At 50.6% G+C, this 17,383-nt stretch overlaps 1 protein-coding gene and 1 long non-coding RNA gene across 6 annotated transcripts in view; one reads left to right on the top strand and one right to left on the bottom strand.

Annotated features, from left to right (window-relative positions):
• Nucleotides 1–1,916, bottom strand: part of WDR26 (WD repeat domain 26) — a gene marked incomplete at its 5' end in the record, with an annotated part of 37,786 nt that extends 35,870 nt beyond the window's left edge. For 2 of the 4 annotated variants that reach the window (XM_081114359.1, XM_081114360.1), the window contains one exon: nucleotides 1,522–1,916. In XM_081114359.1, the coding sequence (XP_080970485.1) occupies nucleotides 1,522–1,916 (395 nt within the window). Of the gene's footprint in view, nucleotides 1–832; nucleotides 1,017–1,521 lie in introns of those variants that run through there. The other 2 variants (XM_081114362.1, XM_081114361.1) reach the window with 2 other exon arrangements.
• Nucleotides 1,917–2,592: 676 nt separating this feature from the next.
• LOC308535463 lies at nucleotides 2,593–17,230 on the top strand. 2 transcript variants are annotated; one of them, XR_013997265.1, is made up of 4 exons: nucleotides 2,593–2,648; nucleotides 3,372–3,587; nucleotides 4,391–4,472; nucleotides 17,082–17,230. It is a non-coding gene; the product is annotated as an uncharacterized lncRNA (long non-coding RNA). The 2 variants fall into 2 exon arrangements; XR_013997266.1 differs by having other exon boundaries at nucleotides 3,372–3,693.
• Nucleotides 17,231–17,383: the final 153 nt, after the last annotated feature.

The raw sequence follows: 17,383 nt of genomic DNA, 5'->3' as shown, positions 1-17,383 counted from the left end.
CAAAACATGTTGTAACCAATTGGTTAAATAAATGGAAAAAAACAAACATACACACACAAAACAGGATCTCCCTAACCCTGTTACATTTCGTAAGATAAAAAAAATGTTAGCTCCATACAAGGTGATAGCGATGACTTGCCATTAGGGGGGAGAGTCTTTCATCCAGACATCATGTTTGCATAGAAATTCTAGTAGGTCAGTCTTTAAAATGGAAATAAATCCAGCCTCAAAAATCATCCCCTTTCTCTCTATCCTAAAAATAGCCAATTTACTATGGTGTGGGTTCCAAACAGTCACGAGGTATTTCCTCCTGCTGCTGTCAGCTTGCTTCTGGTCTCAGTAAGACGCTGTTAGCGCTTACAAAGCCTATTTTCATACTAATTCCTTTTCCTTCGGGCAAAGAAGTGAAATCTTCCTCTATCTCTCTTTGAAAGCATAAAAGACTCATCAAAAGTGGCCCGGATATTTTGACACCTAAGAATCCTCCTTTATCAGTTCTTACATGTTTGTTTATGTTTCAATGTTTTCTTACTCAGCCCCAGCTATTTTGCAGCTAAACAGTGCCATCAGCCATCTGCCCGAGAATCAAAATACTTGTCACCTTAGAGAAGTGCCCCTTCCCCCTCCCCAGAGCCAATGTGGACCCAACACGACCACGCGGGCTGCCCCGGAGCGTGTTTCAATCGCCAGCCGCTGGGAGCTGGGCACGGCTGTGGCGTGTTCCCCCTTCCTCTGCCCGGGGCTCCTCGGCACCCCCCACCCCGACCTCCCCCCTTGGTTTTTCTTTGTGCACACACGGTGGTTTGGGGCCCAGGTCGCCGCCCCCCTTCACCCTATTTAGGTCCAGAAGGCCGCCTCAACTGCACGGGAAAATAAACGATTCCCCAGATCGGATGCCCCCTTCCAGAGGCAGCCGTCCCTCGGCAGTCAATCGGGGTTCCGGTCGAGCCGGGGGCAGGCCCCCGGGACACACACACACACACACACACCCGGCGGGGCCTCTGCCTGACACCCGCGGGGCCTCCCCCTCCAGGACTCCCCTCCGAGGCGTCCCCCCTCCTCCCGCAGGATCCCAGCCCCGGGTTCCCATAAACACTTGTAGGCGACGGCCTCTCCTGATTGGTGGCCGGCCCGGGCTGTCTGTCACGGCCGGGGGGTGGGGTGGGGGTGGGGGCAGGCGTCCCACAAAGATGCCTCTGCGATGGACGCAGAACAAACCCTCCGAGGTTCATTCTTTCCACCGGCCCCCCCCTCCCCTCCCCTCCCCTCCCCCGCTGCACACGGACACACACCCCGCAAGTCCTTACTGACCATCGGGCCCGGAAGGTGTGCGGGGAGGGGAGACCCCTTGGTCTCTACGCCCCCCTTCCCCGATCCCCCCCCCCATCGGACGGACGGTTCCCCCCATGTCCCCTCCGGGCAGCTCCCCGCCTCGGGCCGGGCCAGTCCGAGCCGCGTCCTCCGGGCTCCGGGGCCCCCGCCTCCGGTCCGTCCCCGCGTCTGTCCGCACCGGAGACTTACTTGAGCCCCAGGCCGTTCAGGTGCTGCCCGATGAGCCGAATGACGTCCTCGTCCGACTGGGACAGCCGCTTCTTCTTCTTGAGGCTGCTGCCCAGGTCCGGGGCGGCCAGAGCCGCGGCGGCGGCGGCGGTGGAGGCGGCGGCGGAGGTGGCGGCGGCGGCCCCGCCGGGGACCCCGTTATTGACGCTCAGGCTGTTGCTATTGTTGCCGGCGGCGGCGGGGGCGGCGGGCGGGAGCCCATTGGCGTGGGCCAGGTCCCCCGCGGACGACGACGGGGACGGGGACGACTCCCCGTTCTGGGCCGACAGGCAGGCGAGTTCCTGGGTCTGTCCCGGGCCCCCGCCGCCCCCGCCGCCGCCGCCGCCTCCTCCTCCTCCTGCCCCGTTGGCCTGCATGATGCCGCCGCTGACCAGGCTGTGGCCGCTACTCCGCTGGGGGGCGGCGGCGGCGGCGGGAGGGGCGGCCGGGGGGAGTCCCACCACTACCACCACGGAGGAGGAGGAGGACGACGAGGACGAGGACGAGGACGGCGGGGAGAGGCCTGCGCGGCTCGCCGAGGCCCCGGGCTCTCCGGCCCCCTCCGCCGCCGAGGCTCGGGGTTTCTTCCGCGGGGGCGGGGAGGCTCCGCCGGTGTCCGAGTCGGAGGAGGAGGAAGCGGAGGCCAGAGTTTCCTCGCCGAGAGAGGCCGTGGTGGGAAGCCGGGGGGGCGAGGCGGGCGCGGGGAGGCGGGGGCGGGCGGGGGTCGGGGTGCGGGGCCGGGCGGGGGTCGGGGGGGGGGGAGGAGGGGCGAGGGGCGAGGAGGAGGAGGAGGAGGAGGAGGAGGAGGGGGAGAAGGAGGATCCGGGCCCTTTCCCCCCCCCCTCCCGGAGGCAGCTCGGGGTGCGCGGCCCGGGGGTCGCGGCGGGGCGGCGGCGGGGGGGGCGCCGCTGGGCTGGGCCCGGGCGGCGGGCGGGCGGGCGGGCGGCGGCGGCGGGCGGCAGCGAGGCAGCTGCCGCCTCTGTGCTCGGCTCCGCGGCGCTCCGCTCCCCGGTGTGTTGATTCTTCCCCCAGCTGCTGCCTAATGGAGTCCAGGCGCTGGCGTCACAGGAAATGCCTATACTGCCCTCCTCACTCACTTCCGGTGGCAGGTATGGAACCTATAGGGGGCCTGTCACCCGGCACGTGCGCCCGGCGGCGGGGCCGTGAGGGGCGGGGTGCCCGAGGGCGGCGGGGCGCGACCCCGACCCTGACCCCGGCCCCGGCCCCGGCCCCGGCCCGACCTCCGCGGGGCGGCCTCGGGGCGGAGGGAGCGGGTCCCGCCCTCAGGCCGGAGGCGCCCCGGGGCCGCGGCCGCGCGCGTGGGGGCGTGTGGACCCCGTGCGACCCGGAGGCGTCAGGCGCGGGGAGCGGGCTGCGGAGGGGGTCGCGCCGGTGGCGAGGGGCGGCCACCACGTCCAGGCGCCGGGTGAGGGCGGGGCCCCGTCCGCGCACGTCACGGTGACCCCGGGAGCCACACCGGGACCCCCGGCTCCTCGTCGGGGCGGAAAACCTCGGCTTTCCACGCCGGCCGCCCCGGGCCCGCGCGGCCTGCTCGGGAGGTTTGACATGAGCAGCTGAGAAGCTGGGCTCCACCCGGAAGCGGAAGTGACCCCGGCGGGAGCAACACCTGACAGGGACCGGGCGGCCCTCAGACCCCGCGGTGGGCGGGCGGGGAAGGGGTCCCCCCTCTCTTTCCCAGCACTCGCCCCGCACCCCCTCCTCACCGCCCGCCCGGCCGCAGGCAGCGGTCACAGGACAGCCATGGCCTCCCGTTGCCCCCCATGGCGCCTTCAGACTCCAGTGGGGACCCCCCCCCCGGCTTGAATTTTTAGGTGGCAGCGGGGGTCACAGCCACCTGTTCACGTGGAGGGGACGCTGGGCTGAGGCTGGGCCGCCGGTGGCCGCTCTGCGGGACCCTACACAGTCCTGTAACACGGATGGGGTTGGTGGTCTTAGACACCTGACGCGGACGGACATTTTCTCGGAAATTGGAGCAGAACCCTTCCCGGAAGTAGCTTCCCTGTTGGAAAACCATCGACTCCACGAAGGCATGTTGTACCCCCGAGTGTCCGGATTCAGGAAGAACTCAGAGGAAACTTGGAGGCCCTGGGAAGACAGCCCTTTTGAGATTGGGAAAAAATAAATGTAAAAAAGGTGATGTTTATGAGAAGTTAGTCAAGGCTCTGAGCTCCCCGGGTTCTCAGGCTGGAAGGAGGCCCAGGAAGCCCAGTGCCCGTTGGGACACTCAGCTCTGTTGTCCTCCTGTCTTAACTCGGCCTCCAGGGACCGTGTGTGTGTGTGTGTGTGTGTGTCGCCCCGGATGTGTGTGTTCCCCGAGACCGACCCGAGTTCCTGCTAAGGTTCAGAGGGCACTGCCCCCGGGTCCCGCCGAGCCTGAATTACCAGGTAGTTGACGCCCGCAAAGGTCCCTGTTTGTATATTAACTTTCAACAACCTTCCGACTATTGATTGCGTGGGTATGGCCTGTACAAAATTCAATTTTGGCCAAAAAGGGGGAAAAATGGTTTGTCATGATGTATCGGGCCCGTGGCAGCATGGGGGACACGCTTCAAGAATATAAGGTCTGCAGCTTTCATCAAGGACACACGCATGTAGGGGTCGCTCCTGATAAGGCTCAAACAGCATTGAGAAATGTAAGAGGATGCAAGCAGGGGGTGGGGTGGGGGGTGGGGGGCAGGAGGATGGCATTGCTACCTAAATGCAATATGGATAGCCCAGCTTTTCTATTTTTTTACATGACCAAGACGGATCTGAGTAGGATTCTGAGTTAAGGCATCCGTGTGCACGCTGATCACCCTCCCCCATTTTCTCCCCACCCTTCTGATTGCAGCCTATCTTTCAAAGACGGAGCTAGTTCACTTGGGATGTCCTCCAGGCAGCCTTTGCTGACCGCCAGCCTCCCAGCCCTCAGGGTGAGTATCCCCGACGCAGGCTCCAGCGGCGAAGGCTGCTTGTCCTGTCGTTTCCTAACTTGCTAAGACACCTTCTTCAAGTCATCGAAGAGGAGCCTCTCTAGACCTCCGTCCCCCTGATTGGCCTTGCCCTCTTCGTCCTTCTGGAAAAGGCGGAGATGGGTTTAGGAAACAAAGGTTGAAGTTGTCTTTCAGGAACAAGAAATGGGATGTATGTTTAGGTGTTTGGTTCATTTAGCTTCAGGTCTGTACCGTTTTAACAGGTCTTTCTGTGAGCAGTCCTGTGCTAGGTTCCAAACAGGAGGCGACTTCTTGTCCTAGGGATGTTCAAAGACCTGCAGGTGCATCCCCCCTCTGCCAGGGATGTACAGTCAGTTACAGAGCAGATAGTTGACCTGATTGACCTCTAAGGATTTCCAACTGTAATATGTCCGTGAACAATGCACCCATGAGACTCCCAACTAGTGTATAAGTTCTTTGAAGCCGGATCTGTGTATGGTTCACCTAAGCCAGTGTTATTCAGACCCATTTTTGAGTCAAAATCAATGTGTTCATCCAAAAGTACAATTTAAAAAAATGAAATGAACCCAACTGTTGTGGCTCAGTGGTTGAGCATTGACCTATGAACCAGGAGGTCACGGTTTGATTCCCCATCAGGGCACATGCCCCAGCTGAGGGCTCCATCCCCAGTAGGGGGCATGCAGAAGGCCAATCAATGATTCTTTCTCATTGATGTTTCTCTCTCTGTCCCCCCCCCCCCTTCCTGTCTGAAATCAATAAAAATATATTTTGAGTCCTAGCCGGTTTGGCTCAGTGAATAGAATGTCGGCCTGGGAACTAAAGAGTCCCAGGTTCGATTCCAGCCAAGGGCACATGCCGGAGTTGTGGGCTCGATCCCCCCCCAGTAAGGGTCGTGCAGGAGGCAGCCAATCAATGATTCTCTCTCATTATTGATGTTTCTATCTCTCTATCTCTCTCCTTTCCTCTCTGAAATCAATAAAAAATACATATATAAAAAATAAAATATATTTTAAAAAATGAAAAAGTATGAAGGCATAGAAAATAACCAGGTAAACCACCCATAGGAAGGGTAATTTGGGTTTTGTGAAAGTTTGGTTCCTATAGCACATACATGTCTGTGCTTTACAAAGTTAAATCCATTTCTTCTGTAAGCCATTCTAAAAAAATATGAAATGCGAAAAACACTCATCAAGGACAGTCCTAACTGAGAAAAACTCAAGAAAGAGGTGTTAGATACCTGAATGACAGATCACTAGTACTGGCCAGGGCAGTGCCTTAACTAAAAATGGAGAGCTACTAGATTTTAAAAGGGTGAGATGGAACGGGGTGTTCATAATAAAACATAAAACCGGATTTTCACAGACATCTTTGTAAAACTAGTGGAGACTGTTACTCCTCTGTCCAGGTTTAAGTTTGGTATCTCAACCTGGTACCTAGCAACATGAATATTATTCAGTTTATTCAAGTTCTACTAGGAAGAGGTAGTTTTCAGGATTTCAGGTATCCCTGGAGAGGGATATATTTATATTTACTTCTCTGGCTTCATTCTCAGCTCTTTTCTGTTTGGGGTTCTAAAATTGGTGTGTCGGACGTGAATGGTCCCGGGAGAATGCAGGGAAGAGCACAGTTCTTAGAGTCAGACACTGAGTCAGCTGGTTGGCCGTGGGCAAGTCATGTATCTTTGCTGTGCCACCGTCATTTTGTCTTTGAAGTGCGGACAGTGAGTGACACTGACCTACTTGCTGCATAGAACTGATGTGAGTCAACTGAGATAAATATTTGGAAAAATACTATGTTGGAAGGTTTCCAAGTATAATTTAAGTCCTTCACCATTTCAAAAAGAATTTGAGGCCACTAAGTGTAAAGATCGGTTTTATTATTATGATTAATATTTCTGAGCTGTGAACTCTGTCGGCACTTTTCAGCCCCAGCTCTGCCACTCAGCTGTGTTCCTGGGCACCTCAAGGCAAACCTCCTGAATCATGGTCTTCCATGAGCAAGGAGTTCCCAATAGCCAGGCAATACAGTGAAGGTCACAGTCAACTGGCCGTTGTACCTGCTGTTCCACGCACAGCTCTCCAGCGCTTGCTTATGTCCCCCCTTCTACAAGCATTCCATTCATGCCATGAGCATTCGGTTCGCTCCCGGCACTGGGGTAGGGAGCCCGCCAGGTGGATCTAAGTGCAAAGACAGAATCGCTGCGCCGCTGCAGGGAAGCGAACAGGTAGAAAGAGTCACCTCCTCTAAGCTAAAACGGTCCTTTTCTCTGTGGGCCCTTCAAGCCGTTCCTGAGACCCCGGTGGTGTAAACCACCATTGTCTCAGGAAGTTTCCCAAAGGAACGGAAATAAACCAAGGAAGCGAGATGGCTCTTTACCCACCACACAGCTGGGATGGACGGCTTGGCGTAGTGTGTGCTACCGCACTGACCCGCGTAGTAGGTCACACTACAAAAACAAACCCAAGACACACGTTAACACTAAGCTGTGTGTGCAGAGATGCTTCTCACCGCCGCCCTGTGCGTAAGAGCAGACAGAATGTGGTAATCACGTGTGCTGATGCGGAAATAGCGTCAGGACACATTATTAAGTTAAAAAGTCTGTATCCGAACATGTGCATGCGATTCCTTTTGGTCAATAAATGACTATATATGCACACATATTTTTCCTGGGAGGAGAAAAAGCATAGTGGTTTACCTTTGGCCGGAGGGACTCGGGTGGTGAGGAGGGAGGTTCTTATTTCTTCAGCGTTTGCATTTTCTAACTATATATAAGCATTACTTATTTATTTATTTTGGTGACAGCAGGTTATTTGAATTTTGCTTTCTGGTTTTTGGTTTTGTTTGGTATTAATGTTATGTCTTTAAAGCACTCGTGTTTGTTAAAGTACACTCTAAAACCATCAAGAAGTCATGAGAATTTATTCATAATAGAAAACATGCCAGATAAAGCAGTGCTATGCATATTCAACAGGCATTAAATGAATATGTATATTTTTAAATCTCCTTTCCATTATCCGCACCTCTTGCGTTCTCAGATGGCTAACTCTGCACACACACCCCCGTCTCTCATTTGGTTAAATCCATCTGGGGAATAAAGGGCAAAAGACAGGCCTATTTATTAACTTGGAAAAGTAGATAAATAATTAATAGCCCCGGAGTCCCTTTGGACAGTCTTCCTCACTCTCAGTCTCATATACGCTGCTCATCCTCCTGACATTGCGAGAACCATAAATGAAGGTGAAACACGGTCACGATCGTTAACAACCCAATTCTAATTATTGCGAGAAAGTACATTTTCTGGATATGTATGCACAGCCCAGGTAGAAGGAATGGCCGAATGTCCAGACTTTTAAAACTTAAAACTTTGAAAGACTGTAGTAGGTAATTATTCAAAAAGTTTTAAAAAAAAATGGTTGAAAGGATCTCTGGACTTCTCCAGTTAGTTATTTTTATTTTAAAATTGTGCTCTTTACTAAATAATGCTAAATGTATAGGCAGATGTGAAACACAGTAGCCAACATTTATTTATCAAGTTGGTTGACAGCCCCAGAGTGCAAGTGATTAACACCATGAGAGCAAGACAGTGTCGTAGCTGCTTTCTTGTGGCCTGTGGAACTGTGCTTGGCTAACCCAGACCACAGAGGCTTGCTGTCTCCTTTAACACTCATGAGGTGTGTATGGTCGCACACGTGAGCAGCCTTTTGGTACGCCTCTCTGAACTAGGAGGATGTCCAGTTTCCTGCTAGGCCCCTGACCCTTAGCTCAGAATATGTTGTTTTTATCTCTAAATTATTGACAAGTATTATGGAAACAGAAATAGATGTGTATCCACTTCAGCCACAGAGTTTCAAGAATACCGTTCTCATTTTGTTTCCAAGTGTCCACTCTTTCTGTCCTTACCCTTTCTTTCTGGTGATGGCACATGCCCATGGCAGGCCTCTGCTAATAATAAAGTCACACTGCCCTGGCCGGGGTGGCTCAGTTTCTCGGAGTGTCATCCAGTGCACCAACAGGTGGCGGGTTTGATTCCGGGTCAGGGCACATACCCAGGTTGCGGGTTCGATCCCCAGTCGGGGCACTTGTGGGAGGCAACCATCGATATTTCTCTCCCTCCCTTCCTCTCTATTTAAAAATAAATAAATAAATAAATAAATAAATAAATAAATAAAATAAAGTAAAGTAATACTATGAGCTAACACTAACCAGGCATTGTTTTAAGCACTTTACATATATTGTATTATTTTACCGTCTCATCAACCTAACGAGGTATGTACCTTCATGACCCCATTTTACAGAAAACTTGGGTCCCATGGCCACTGTGTGGGACAGCCCTGTGCTCACCCCTGCTCTGCGCTGATTTTCTGAAATGGCAGGTATTCGTCTGAAAAGTGCCCGTTGTTTAAATTCCTAGGGGCCAAAAGAAGAAAGGGAAGTAAGTCCTATAAGTTACTTTTTGAACTTTGCTCTTCTTGTGTATATGAAACGTTGGTCCCTCCCCTTTGAAGCCCTCATCGTTAATAGTAGATAAGTGAGCCCATGAAGGACAGGAGAAGGTTTCTCTTGCTCTAGAAGCTCCCACGGGGAGTGCCCGAAGGCTCCTTATCAAAGACGCAGTTCATTTCTCCAGGAGTCCTTGCTGAGATGCAGCAGGATCCCTAAAAGGGGTCGTGCGCTAAGCGAGAGGTCGTCTCCAGGTTACATCTTGAAATGGTGAATCGGGATGAGTGACTTTTCCTTCCCTGTGAACTGGGGAAGCTCCAGACCTGGAGGGCTTGCTGGGTGCCAGATGAAGTCCGGAGGCCTCGCCGGGTTGTTTGGACAACCCCTTGTCTCTGTCTAGCGGGGGATTCTAAACTGTAAGCCTACAGTAGTGTAGACCCTGGAATAAGAAAGAGGCAGGCTTGAGTCGTGTAGGAATTCATACTGCATCGTTCCTGTCGCAGCTCCAGCCAGATCAGCTGGCAAAGGGAGCCACAGATGGCGGAGATGATGCTAGAGAGCATGCGCTGAACGCCCAGGGGTAGGGCAAGGAGTATCAGTTCAGCGAGGCCACGGGAGCTTCTGTTAAGAGTCTATTCCTTTAGGGGGGGCAACCAAGCTGCTTAGACACCTCACATTGGCATATGCCCCAAAGTTTGTGGGTAAATGATGGCTCTGCCATAGCCAGGTCCCTGGGGGACGGTTCTTTAACTGCTCTGAGAGGAGGCCGCTGTGTGTCCTGTGCTGGTCAGTGTGCAGGTGTCGTGGGCTCTCCTGCTTCCGGTCCTCGGCTTGATGATGTAGGCATGGCCACGGTGCCTTCTTGAGTCCCTGTAGCCTCCATCACTACATGGTATTACCCGATTGGGTTGGGAACGGCAGGGGAGAAAAGCCCTACAGAGCCCAAGCACAAAGACCTCGGATTTGCTGTAGTTTCTGAAGGTTTTATTGCCCTGCTGGTGTGGCTCAGTGGTTGAGTGTCGACCTATGAACCAGGTGGTCACAGTTTTATTACGCAAGATTTTAAAATACAGATATATATTTTATTGATTTCAGAGAGGAAGGGAGGGGGGAGAGAGAGAGAAACTTCAATGATGAGGGAGAATCATCGATCGGCTGCTTCCTGCATGCCCCTCACTAAGGATTGAGCCAGCAACCCAGGCATGTGCCCCCACCGGGACTTGAACTGTGACCTCCTGGTTCATAGGTCCATGCTCAACCACTGGGCCGCACCAGCTGGGCTTAATATGCAAGATTTTAAACATACACAGAGGTAGGGAGAGCGGTACTGTGATGCCCATGTGCCCATCATCCTGCTGCAAGAGCCATCAATGCATCTATTCTTGTTTTAGGTGTCCTCCCGCTTCTGATTATTTTTAAGCAAATTCAAGATGTTGCTTTGTTTATAGTATATGTATTTATACTTCAGGACGTAGCTCTAAAAGATAAGTCTTTCGGAAAACATTGCCACAATATCATGATTCCTAAAAACCAAATAATCCCTTAATTATCATCGAATATGCAATTAGGGTTCAGATTCCCCCAACTGTCTCACAGTTTTTTAAACAGTTGGCTTGTGTGAAGCAAGATCCAAACAAGCTTTACACATTACAGTTGGTTGGTCTATTTCTAAAGTCTCTTTCTTTTTTAGAAGACTTTTTTATTAAAGTATACTATAGAGAGAGGCGTGCACACATCCTTAAGTGTACAGCGCAGTGGGTTTTCTCCTGTGAAACCAGCACCCATGTCATGAGATAGAACGTGACCAGGGCCCCCGTGGTGCCTGACTGTAGCTTTAATTTGCATTATTCCGATGACTAATGATGTTGAGCCAGTTTAAGATATATCTGGGGGGCCATGTGGATTTTTTTAAAAAAATATATTTTATTGATTTTTTACAGAGAGGAAGGGAGGGAGAGAGAGAGTCAGAAACATCGATGAGAGAGAAACATCGATTAGCTGCCTCTTGCACATCTCCTACTGGGGATGTGCCCGCAACCCAGGTACATGCCCTTGCCCGGAATCGAACCTGGGACCCCTCAGTCCGCAGGCCGACGCTCTATCCACTGAGCCAAACCGGTTTCGGCAATGTGGATATTTTTTATGAAGTGCCTTTTCAAGTCTTTTGCTCCTCCCCCTTTTTCGTACTGATTTGGGGCAGTCTGCATACCTGCTAGAGATGAGCCCCGTGTTGGAGATACCGACTGCAGGTTTCTCCTCCCACTGTGTGACTTGCTTTCACTCCCTTAATGGTGTCTCGATGAGCAGAAGTTCTTAATGAAATCCGGTTCGTCAGCTGTTCCCTTTATGGTTTGTGCTTTTTGTGTCCTACTTTGGAAGTCATTTCCTGTCCTCAAGGGCACGAAGATATTCTGCTTATTTATCCCCTGGAAGTTTCAAGGTTTTGCCTTCCCAATTCATGTCTGCACTCCTTCTAGAATTTCGTCGTGTGATGGTTGTGAGATAGGGGCCAAGGGCCATTTGTTTTTCCATGAGGATATCCAGATAACCCAGAACCATGAGAAACGTCCACCCTTTCCCCTTTGCCCCACAGCATTCTCGGAGAGGACTGTGCATGTGTGCGTCTGTTTCTTTCTTTCTCTTTTTTAAGAATATATTTTATTGATTTTTTACAGAGAGGAAGGGAGAGGGATAGAGAGCCAGAAACATCGATGGGAGAGAAACATCGATCAGTTGCCTCCTGCACACCCCCTACTGAGAATGTGCCCGCAACCCAGGCACATGCCCTTGACCGGAATCGAACCTGGGACCCTTCAGTCTGCAGGCCGACGCTCTATCCACTGAGCCAAACTGGTTACGGCGTGTGCGTCTGTTTCTAAACTCTTTGTTCTATTGGCATATTTGTGCTTCTTTATGCTTCAATGGACAAAAGTTGGTGTTAATACCATACTGGCTTAGATGCTGGGATTTTATAAGTTTTGCCATCTGGTATTGTAAATCTTTCAACTCTGTTTTTCTTCTTCAAGATCATCTTGGCTATTCCTGTCCCTTTGCATTTCATAGAAAAAAATACAATTATCTTGTCAGTCTCCACAAAAAAGTGCTGAGATTTTGACTGGGATTGAAAAATATCTATAGATTTTGGGGAGAACAAATAGCTTTATAATATTGAATCTTTGTGTCTAGAACTATGGCATAGTTCTCCATGTATATAGGTCTTCTTTAAATTTTCTTGGTAATGTTTCTTGATTTTTCTGGATAGGTCTTGTACACCTTTTGTTAGATTAATTTTTATGTATTCGATGTTTTTTTTATGTATTTTTATGTTTTTGATGCTAATGTAAATGGTATTATGTTTAAAATTTCATTTTCTTCTCTCTGTCCTAATGTTAAGACTATTGACAGGTCCTTCATCATCAAAGATAAATGAGAATTTCATAGCAGAACTGCCCTTTAGTCCTGGATTTTTCAGTCTTGAACGTTTTTACAGTTTATACTTGCTTTCCGCTTCCACGAAGTTGAATACCACAGCTGGTCGTTTGCTCTTTTAAAGGATCAGAGGTGAGCTCTCCTTTCCGACGACCAGAGGCTACAGCAGGGCAGTGGTAGGAGGAATCACCGCTTACACTTACTGAGTGCTTGCTCTGTGCTAGAGTCTAGTCGAACTACTTCATAAATACTAACTTATTTAATCATCACAGCTACCCTGTGAGGCAGGTTAGATAACGTCCTTATCTTACAAGGGCAGCAGCTGAGGCTCAGAGAGGCTGGATAATGTGCCCCAGGTCACACAGCTTACATCTGGCACGCCCAGGACTCAAACCCAAGCTGGCAGGCACCAGAGCCCAGGCTCTTTTTTTTTTTTTTTTTTTTTTTTTTTAATTTCAGAGTGGAAGGGAAAGGGAGAGGTAGAAACATCAATGATGAGAGAGAATCACCAGTTGGCTGCCTCCTGCACACCCCACACTGGGGATCGAGCCCACAACCCTGGCATGTGCCCCTGACTGGAATCGAACCTGGGACCCTTCAGTCCACAGGCCAATGCTCTGTCCTCTGAGCCAAGCCAGCCAGGGCCCATGCTCTTAACATTCTGTAGCCTTTTTGGGTGGTAGCAGCAGATGAGGGCCAGCGTAGGAGGAAAGGAGTAAGCTGGGGGTCCCTGCAGGGCATCTGGTCAGAGAGCCAGCTGTCTTCATGCTTTTCAGCCCTGGTGGGGTCCCCTTTGTGCACTGTGAGAAACACCTTGGGGTTGGGGTGGAGGATGCTGTAGAGGGGGCTGAGGTCTAACTTAGCAGTGACGGTCAAGAGAAGTGAACCATAGGTAAGGTCATCCGAATTTGATCTCCTGATCAGACTTGCAGACTGAAGAAATATTCCATTGAGTTGCTTTTCAATTTTATCACCTGAAAATTTCCTAGGAGTAAGTGGAATCATGCCTGGTGGTCTGTTCTTCCTCTGAGGCGACAGGCACATCTATATTTAGACCAATAGTCATGCTTCTGTGTGATGGATCAGTGTGTGTCTCCAAAAATGGCCGTGCATTGAAATAATGTGCTCATCTTTATGAACGAACAGCGGAATCGTCCCCACGGTGGTCTTGACGCACCCACTCAGAGGGACTTCCATACAGGTGTATTCATGAAGCAGGTAAACGGACACGGTGCTAGGACCACAGCCAGCCACTTGGGCATGTGTCCCTGAGCTCAAGGAAGCAAGCAGACTCAGACAGAAGGAATTTAGGGCTTCCCAGGCCAAAAGCATGAGAACCATGGATTTGGATAACACAAACCTCAGGCTGGGATTTCCTTTAACCTTGTCCTTTCTCTCACCTCCCACCTTTTGTTTTTTATTTTATTTTATTATTATTTTTTTAAATAGATTTTATTGATTTTTTACAGAGAGGAAAGGAGAGAGATAGAGAGTTAGAAACATCGATGAGAGAGAAACATCGATCAGCTGCCTCCTGCACACCTCCTACTGGGGATGTGCCCGCAACCCTGGTACATGCCCTTGACCGGAATCGAACCTGGGACCTTTCAGTCCGCAGGCCGACGCTCTATCCACTGAGCCAAACCGGTTTCGGCACCTCCCACCTTTTGTGTGTCACTCTGCTCCATTGATTCCACCCTTTAAATAGCTTTCACATCTTTCTCCATTGCCAGGAGTCGCTGGGATCCTTGATGTGTTGTTTTTACCCGATTGGACAACAGCCTCCTGAATGCTTGGTTCTTTTCTCTAATTAGTTGCCTTCACCAGTGCGTTATGTTTGTCTTTATGAAACATAAAGCCGTCGTATCACTTTCCTGCTTAAACTGATCTCAGTGGCTCCCATTGCTTACAGAGTTAAAAATAAAATGCCCAGAGACTGGTCTATGAGGTTCCTTAACTGGCCCATCCATGCTCCTTCGAGTCCCCATCTCCCTCAGCCCTTCACCCACCGTGGCACACCTGGGGCTCCCGGGCCTGTGGTCTGCGCTCAGGCTTGGTGCTCTTGTTGCGATGTTTCTCAACAATGTGCCTTCCCTGCCGCCCCAATCCTCACCTTGGCCTTTTTGGCCACCTCTTAGCTTTCCTTACAGAGCATCCTCATACTCATCACGCCTGTCTCCCTTGGTAGAATGTAGAGCCCTGGAAGGAGGGTCTTATTCCCTATTATTTCCCAGGGCACGATAGGCACTTCACAGATACTTGCTGGATGGATTCTTCCTTCCTTCCTTCCTTCCATCCATCCATCCATCCATCCTTTCAACTAATATTAATAGTCGCTATATTCAAGGCACTCTTCTACCTGCTAGATATATGCAGTGAATAAGACACATCATTTATATTTCCACTGAGCTTATATGTTAGTGAGAGAAGATAGGCAATAAAGAGATAAAGAAGCAGGACATATGTCAGGTAGTGTGGATGCTAGGCTAAGAGTTAAAGCAGGGTCCTGCGACCCAGAATGCATGGGTAACTTGTTGGGTGGCCAGAGAGGGCCTCTCTGAGGGGCACCCTGGAGGCTGCGAGCTGCATGAGCGACCCTTGTGAAGATCAGGGGCCAGAGAATACCAGGCAGCAGCAGGCAGAGGCCACAAAAGCCTCAGGGTAAGAATCAGCTGACTTAGAATAAACAGTGGTTACCTAAAGCCAAGTTACAGGGAAGGAAATGCCTCTAAGAGAGACAGAACCAAAGAGATAGATTATGGCTGGTTTTGGAGTCAAAGGTAATTCCTTTGTAACACATACTGGAGCCCTGGCCCGTGTGGCTCAGTTGGTTGGAGCATCCGCCTGTACATCAAAAGGGGGCAGGTTCGATTCCTGGTCAGGGCACATGCGTGAGGCAGCTGAGAGATGTTTCTCTCTCACATCAATGTTTCTCTCTCTCTCTCACTCACTTCTCTCTCCCCCTTCCTCTCTCCAAATCAATAAAATCATAAGCAAAAAACACACCTGCAGGATTCTTATCCGATGGCAAAATAGAAAGGCCCCGTGTTCACAACTGATGCACAAGAGCGGTTAGGAGTGTAGGCGCCGGCCACCCTTCCCCACTGCACTGGGCCCAGCTCTGTCGGGACGGCCTGGGTAAGGAAGCGGCCCCATTGGAGTTCACTTGGCTTTCTGTTCTCCGCGCCGTCGGTTACAACCACACAGAATGCAAACTCTGCAATGTGCCTGTTTTTAACCTTTGCAGTGGGAAAAAGCCCTTCACTTACCTATCGTTCATTATTTTCCAGCTTAATATTTTTTATTTTTTTATTCCCTTCCTGTGCCCCCCCTGCCTCCCCCCCCTCCCCCACCTTCTCCGGGGGAAAAAGGTGCCGTATCAGAAATCCTGTGTGTGCTTTTGTGCCGGGTGAGCCGTGCGCGCACACGGGCCATGGCCGGGGTTATGTAACGAGAGCTGTCCTGAGTGCAGTTGGCTCATGCGGAAGGCCATGATGTGGCAACTGCAGATCTCACTGCGGGAGCTGAGGGTGGACTCGCAAAGCCAGAATCCCGGCTCAGGGCAGCTTGTTGGCCAGCTTTGTTTCCTGACTCACACTCTTCCTTCGAAACCCCAGGTTTGGGTTCAAAAGATCCAAGAGCGTTCCGGTTCATAGGCAGGCGATTCCTGCCACAGTCACGGGAGATACATGATTTTTTATTTTCTCCGGGGGGGTGGGGGAGTGGGGGAGTGGGGGGGTGGGCGGGGGGCAGCTATCACAGAGGAGACCTGGCCTGATAAGAGTGTTCATATTCTTGTGGTTATGTCAACCAACTGGCTTGGCCACACCAAGGCCTTGTCTAGACAGTGTAATAAACCCTTCTATGGCACAACGATCTGTTTTTTGTTTTTCCTTCTAATGATTCTGGTTATTCTTGTGAGAGTTGACCATCTAGAAAGCTTATTTAATTATGCAGTATAATAATTTAGGAGCAAATAGACTTTTAAAATATATATATATGTATATATATATTTATTTATTTCAGAGCGAGAGGGAGAGGGAGAGAGAGATAGAAACATCAATGATGAAAGAGAATCATTGATCAGCTGCCTCCTGCACACCCCCTACTGGGGATCGAGCACGCAACCTGGGCATATGCTCTTGGCCAGAATCGAACCTGGGACCCTTCAGTCCGCAGGCTGACGCTCTATCCACTGAGCCAAACCGCTAGGGCATGGCTTTTACCTTTATACAGGTTATCTGCTCTCTAGTTCACCACAATCCCCCCCTACTCCCTATTGCCTCTCAAACATTGAGTTTGACTGTCAGCTTGCAATTTATGGTCAAACTTGTGCTGTTGTATTTCAGATTGTAGAATTAAGAGGACAGTGGGCTAAAAAGCCAAGTGTTTCAGGGCCAAAAGAATACAGCTCAAGATGATATTAGAAAACAAATCTATTTGGCACCTGAAAGGCTCTGGAAGTTATAACTCTTGTTCTAAACTAATACCATCATCAGAGGAACTTTGGATACATCTTTTCACCGTGAGGTTGCGTTATACCCTTGACAAGATTTGAAAGGAGATTTTTATCGTGTGGAGCTGAGACAAAGAGAATACAGTACATGGGACCCTTCTTTCCCTTTCCCCATACAAAGCTATGAAAAGTGAAATCTGTTTGTTTAGACACTGAGTCCCAAAGATGGTGCAGTTAGAACGCTTCGTATTGACTTTTGGCAGGATTATCTTGAACCTTTCTGCTGTGATCTGGTCATCATCCTAGCAGCAGAGCTTCTGGGGAAGTCAGAACGGAGGTTCCTCTGCCATTCGCTGAGCTAACAGTGACACTGCTGAAAGGAAATGCACTATATTATTCTGAGACATAAGTTACGAACACCCAAAATGGACCACAGTCATGGCTCCTCGAATAAAAGATGCCAGGCTTAACCTACCCAATATTGTACTATTTACAAGTTCATTTCTACTTGTGAAATTTTTTCTGGTCTCTGCTTCTAGCTACTACCCAACTAATATTTCTAACA

This window comes from Myotis nattereri (genome assembly GCF_964212035.1).
Source record: "Myotis nattereri genome assembly, chromosome: 20".
Taxonomy (NCBI): domain Eukaryota; kingdom Metazoa; phylum Chordata; class Mammalia; order Chiroptera; family Vespertilionidae; genus Myotis; species Myotis nattereri.
This window is presented reverse-complemented; position numbering and strand designations above follow the sequence as displayed.